We start from the raw sequence: 6535 nt of genomic DNA on the forward strand, positions 1-6535 counted from the left end.
TGAAAGGTATTCTTTAAGAAGAGGAAGAAGAAGAAAAAGGTAAAGATAAAAATTATGAACAAATACATATCTATCAAGTGAATCTGAAAATCATAAAAATACATATCTAAAAATACATATCAACAAGTGAATAAAAGAACTGATGTATAGAATAAACTGGTGAATATTACAGAATCAGGGGCATAGAAAGGGAGTGGGCTGACAATTCTTGAGGGGAAAGGGGTATGGGTGGTGCAGGAAGAGACTGGACAAAAATCATACACCTATGGATGAGGACAGTGGGAGGGTAAAGGCAGAGGGTGGGGTGGGAACTGGGTGGAGGGGAGCTATGGGGTGGAAAAAGAGGAACAACTGTAATAATCTGAACAATAAAGATTTAATTAAAAAATTTAAGAAAATCTGACTTGTGCATTATAATAGCTCCTGTTCTTTCTATTCTTACCAGAAATTTACAAAGTATCTACACTAATAATAGACAAATATGTAAATTGGCCATACCTCTGTGATTCCCCACAGCCAATCAGGAGGGAATATACAAATTAGGACAAAGATGCTGGTGGCCACGGAGCCAGCTGGAGCAGGCAGCAGGCTTGGGTCACACCCAGTGACTGAGGAAGCCAAGCTTCCTGCTCACCTGGGCCGGCCACTGAAGGAGGGGCCTGTGGGCAGTGGCCACAGAGCTGGCCTGAGCGTGCGGGAAGCTTGGGTCGCCCGGCTGGCTGCCTAAGAAGGGGACTGCAAATGGCCCTCAGTTCCTCACCCAAGCTGGCCACACCACCACCGAGGTAAGTGTCCCTCTGGGGGGTGTGGCCAGCCTGAAAATGGCCCTCAGCCCCTTACCCAGGCTGGACACGACCCATGGGGTGAAGGTCCCTGCTGGGGGGTGTGGTCAGCCTGCAAACGGCCATCAGCCCCTCACCCAAGCTGGCAATGCCCCCCCAGGGAACCTCACCCCATGTGGGCATGGCTGGCCTGCAAACTGCCCCAGCCCCTAGCCCAGGCTGGCACCATCCTCAGTGGGGACCCTCCCCCCATGGGGGCATGGCTGGCCTTCAAACCACCACAGGCCCCTTGCCCAGGCCACCCCACCTCACAAGGGAAACCCCACCCTGATCCAGGACACGCTTCAGGGCAAATCAGCCAGCCCCCACCCATGACCAGGCCTCTATCTATACTAATAAAAGGGTAATATGGTAGACTGGGAGACCTTCCAGGAGACCTTCCAACATTCTTCTGGACAAAGCCATGATGGCGGAGTCGAGGTAGAGGTGGTTAGGGGCCAGCAGTTGTGAGTGATCAGGCTGTGGGGGCGGGAGGGGAACAGGGGCCAGTTGGGGGCGAGCAGGTCAGTGGGGTGGGAAGGTGAGGGTGAGCAGGCCAGCAGAGGGGGCAGTTGGGGGTGAGCAGGCCGGCAGGCAGAGTGGTTAGAGGCAATCAGGCAGGCAGGCAGGCAGATGAGTGGTTAGGAGCCAGCAGTTCCAGATTGTGAGAGGGATGTCCAACTGCCGGTGTAGGCCCGATCCCACAGGGGTCCCAGATTGGAGAGGGTGCAGGCCATGCTGAGGGACACCCTCCTGCCCTGTGCATGAATTTTGTGCACCAGGCCACTAGTTTGTATATAACCATTAACTTGATTTCTCAGCCAGTAAAGTATCATATACTTTTGATGACCATTACATAAATATAATTTAAAAATTTCACTTTAACCCACAAAGCCAAGAATGACTTTTGTTTAAATCTTGATACCCAAATACATTTATGAAATTACATAAGTATGGTAGGACTACAATTCTTCTTTCCCATCTTCATTCTCATTGTTATTCACAGTAGAAGAAATATAAGTATTTCTCAGAAATATTACAGATTCAGTTCTGACCACTGGAGTATCTTGATTTTAAAAAAAAGTCCTAATCTTGTTGCTGATGGAGGATTGTAAAGCTGGAGTGGGCAGCAGGCTTGGGTCACCCTCAGTGACTGAGGGCCATTTGCAGTCCCCTTTTTATTGTAAAAAACAAGCACAATAAAGTGAGCTATGCCTATACATCCTATATTTGAAACTGTCTTTTTCAATGATTTCTAGTTCATATTACATTGTTTCATGTCTTATCTAGCCATTGTCTCTAGAATTTAGTGCTGAATCCATGATTCTTCAAATAGGTTATATATAAGTTTTTATCACTAATATGGCCACATATTACTTATTAACTTTTGCTATGTATATTATTTGTGGTCTATCTATTTTTATCATCCATTTCACATAATGCCATCCTTTTTCACCCTTTTCTTTAACTTACCTAGCCTCTTGGCCACTGACCAGCTGCAGGACTTGGGTAATACAAGCTTCTGCTTCATCCAGGCAGTTCTTCAGGCGTTGAAACAGCTCACTGTTAGAAAAGCATTTCTCATGGGCCTCAGACTCCAATTCCCTTAGCTCTTCAAAGCCTGCAGACAGAGAAAAGTTGCAAAGAGAAAAAGGAGGAAGAAAAAGGCTGTGAATGCTGAAACAAAACAGCTTGCCCATGTGTCTTTCCATTTCTCATCAACTTAATGCACTTCTGGCCATTCTCTACCGCCAAGGCCATTCGTACTTTGTTTGCCCAGGAGTCACAGGACTCAGCTGGAATCTTCAGATTATGTAAGATAATGAGTAGCTCATCCAAGGTGTACCGATATCTGGAGGGGGAAAAAAAAGGCAAGAAAGAGGACATCTGACACAGCTCTGATACTTCCTCTGTATCCTCTAAAATGATTATGTAAGATAATGAGTAGCTCATCCAAGGTGTACCGATATCTGGAGGGAAAAAAAAAGGCAAGAAATGTTTTGTTTTTTACAAGGCAACTGGGACAGCAGCCGCCTCTTGCACCCACTGTTAGCGCACCCACTGTTCGAGCTGGCAGCCAAGGGACCGAGCCCCACAGTGGGAGGGGCTGAGCGGGAGTCTGGAGGATGGGCTGAGACCTGCCCCTGTGCCCACCACAGCTTCATGGCCCAGTTTCTTTCAAGGTGCACAAATTCGTGCACTGGGCCCCTAGTACACTGTAAATACCAGGAGCAGGATTATGGACACCCCACTTCAGCCAACACTAAGCCCTTTTGTGGGCTCAGCCTTGTTAGGATAGCTGAAGGGAAATTGAAAGGAAAAAATATAAACACATGGTCTCTGTTTCCATTTAAAATGTCTGACTTAGAGATGCAGCATAAAGTGCTTATTCAATTTTTGTCTTTGTCTCTCTTCCATATTATACTTCAATGAATTTCTAAGCCCTGTACCCACTACCCACCCACCTTCTCCCACAAAGCCTTTCGTAAACGTCGCTCCTCCTGCACCATTATGAACATCTCCTTGTGCACAGCCCTAGCCAGATTCAGGTCCAACTTCTCTGGAAAGGCAGCCATCTTACAGATGAGCTTCCCATGGGAGAAGACACAGTAGCACTGGAGCTGGCAGTAGTGTTCAATACATTGGCGTCCAGCTGGTAGCTGTAAGTAATTTAAGACACTGTGCTATCTGGGAGTCAGTGCTTAGATGCTCCACAGTGACCTCTACCTTTAATCCTTGTGTCTGTCCACTCTAAGCCCACCATATCCTTAACTCACCCAGTCAGCAGTGCAAAAGTTGACAGCCTCAGCAAAGTTGTAGCCTTGGTTAAAACCACTGTGGTAAGCCCGAGGGAAAATAATAACAAATTCTCCTGCACACTGGTTTGTGTGAACAACCTAAGAAAAGAGAGAAAGGGGTTTGAGTCAGGACTAATGGCATGTAGGCTTAAGATTGCCTGTGAGTCTTCTTACAGGTGTAGGGAAAGGAAGAGACATAAGCTCTATATTCATGTACGTGCTTTAAAAGAGAAAATGAGAACATGAGGTTAAAAGTAATATTATAAGCCATGGCCTGGTAATTCAGTTGGTTAGAACACTGTCCCGTATACCAAAAAGTTTGTGGGTTCAATTCTCACTCAGAGCAAAAATGGGAAACAACCAATTTATGTTTTTCCCTCTCCCCCTTCATCTCTCTCTAAAATCAATAAACATTTTTTTGGGAGAGGATTTTTTTAAAGCAATACTTAGAGAAAAGTACAAAGAAAAAGAATGTGCAATACAAGAACTAAATATAAGTGAACCATAAATATGAGAAAAAAATTTCAATTTCTTCAGTTAATTGAGAAATATAAATTGAAAAAGTTAGAAACTGCCACCAGAAATAATGAAAGGTAAACTCCAAAATTTCATCCCTGTACTAAACCAATGGTTAAATTGGAAGAAAAGATCAACATGATACTTTTGTAATTAGCTAGTTATTAATAAAGGAAAGGAGCAAAGAGAAGGCCAGACATTATAAGCATGGTGATTTATGCAATTTGACCAGGAAGCTGCAACCTCACACTCCTCAGGGACCACCAACCTATGCCCTGCAGATCACAGGGAAAAGGGTCCAACAAAAAGGAGATAGTTGCATACCCAGGGAAGCTGTGGTGACATAGGGAAAGTATTAGACAGTTATCTCTGGGGACAGATATCACTGGCCAGAGTGGATGTAGCCACTGTAAACCCATGAAAATTTGGGAATACGTAGTCCCGTAAACAAAGGAGTTCTCTCTGTTGTTCTTGTGACTCTTGGCTCTCTTTCATTTGCTGGTGTGGCCCATGGCCAGGCAGATGCAACATGCAATGGACTGATGAAGTGCAGCAGGAAAAACAAACTAAACAAGCCCAATGTTGGACTGGACTATAACCTGACATGGAACAGAGACTTTGGACACTGGCTCTAATTCTAGCCTTACAATTAAAGCCATAGCGACACCTATGGCAGGACTGAGGAAAAGGGGACCTTTGAAATCCAGGGTTTAATTCCACACAAAATCACTCCTACTTGCACCAAAAAATTCTTTTTCTTGGAATATTGCAAGAATTCCACTCGGACAAGCAACAGGTAGGGATGAGGATCTATCCCCACCAGAAACAAAAGTATTTTCAATACTGTGTAGTAGAATCACAAACTATAAATACCAGGAGAACATTTAATAGAAAAAAACAAAACAGCAAAAAAGTAACCTCTAAATTTTGGTAAAAGAGCCTTGTGCTGTAATTATTTCAGCCTGTCTACAACCCCTCCAATGCATTCTCAGAAGCTACAATGGCAACAGCAGTGTAAGATCCTGATACAGCTTATCGGTGTCAGAGTACAATGTGGACCTTATTTCAAAAAAGTGAGGACATGTGTATTATTTCACCTGCCTGAGAGTTTCCCCAGTACACAAGTGGATTCACAGGCTCTGTTTGTTGAAAGTATATAAAGTCAAATGTATTAGCCACAGTACAGCTACCTGTGGTAAGAGGAGAGACTAGGCAAACAACAAAAATTCTGAAATGCCTCAGAATAAAAAGGAACGGTACAGAAATATTTGGAGGTGGGGTTATTAAGTGTTCTGAAAAAGCTCCCACTTATTAGGGGAAATTGAAAAGGCTAGAAAAAGACATGAGAAGACCCTAAGTTCCCACTCTGGTAATCTTTCAACTAAACAAACTATGACTACTACACAAAAATCAGCACCAACCGGAACTGGGTATTGTGGGTAGACATGAGTTGTATAACATAATACTCAAATATTCAGTTTTTAAGAAAAAACTAGGAGACATACAAAGAAACAAGAATGTATGATATATTCAATACAACTATCCCTGATAGCCCAAGCATTGGACTTTCTCAACAAAAACAGAAAATAAACCCTTAAATAGGCTCAAAACCTGGAAACAACAATAAAAAAGAGAATGATGCTCCACAAGAAGAGAATTCCAAATAAAGATGTAACAATTAGAAAAAGGCCAAAGAAAAGTATTCTGAAAGCTAAAAACTACCACAATTGAAGTGAAATTCACTAGCCAATTTCAATAAAGGTGGAAAAGCAAAAGAACTGGTGGGCTTTAAAATAGGTCAATTGGCATTATCCAGTTTGAGAAGAAGAGCAAAAAGGGAACATAGGAAAATAAAGAGGCCCTGAAAGACCTATAGGGTACCATAAAGTAAATAATATATACAAAATGGGACTAAAAGAGAAAGAAGAGAGAGATAAAGGGGCAGAAAGAATACCTAAATAAATAAAGGCTAAACAATTACCAAATTTTAGGAAAGAATGAATCTATACATCTAAAAACCTCAAATCCAGGTAAAGATAGTATAATCAAATTGTCAAAAACTAAAGGAAGAGAATATTGAGAACAGCAAAAGAGAAGCAATTCATCAAATTAGTAAGTCCTTAATAAGATAACCCACAGATTTCTCAGCAATCACGGATGGCAGAGGCATTGGGATAATATATTTTAAGTAGTGAAAAGGAAGGAGAAACCCTTAGGGATTTTGTCCGCTGAAAATATCTATATATCCTATCTAATAATAGAGAAACATGGTAATTAGCCGTATCTCCGCTACCCTTCCCATTGGCTAATCAGGGCGATATGCAAATTAACTGCCAACCAAGATGGCGGCCAGCAGCCAGGCAGCTTGAAGCGAACAGGAGGCTTGCTTGCTTCAGTGAC

The 6535-nt window shown here is 42.9% G+C and overlaps 1 protein-coding gene across 1 annotated transcript in view; it reads right to left on the minus strand.

The window, feature by feature from the left end:
* The window catches only part of LOC102251810 (lysine-specific demethylase 5D), an 80200-nt gene that overhangs the window by 8524 nt on the left and 65141 nt on the right, over positions 1–6535 (minus strand). The window contains 4 exon segments of the mRNA XM_005867174.2: positions 2295–2442; positions 2552–2673; positions 3279–3481; positions 3599–3718. Of these exon segments, the coding sequence (XP_005867236.2) occupies positions 2295–2442; positions 2552–2673; positions 3279–3481; positions 3599–3718 (593 nt within the window).

This window comes from Myotis brandtii, unplaced genomic scaffold (assembly GCF_000412655.1).
Source record: "Myotis brandtii unplaced genomic scaffold, ASM41265v1 scaffold2447, whole genome shotgun sequence".
NCBI classification, from domain to species: Eukaryota; Metazoa; Chordata; class Mammalia; order Chiroptera; family Vespertilionidae; genus Myotis; species Myotis brandtii.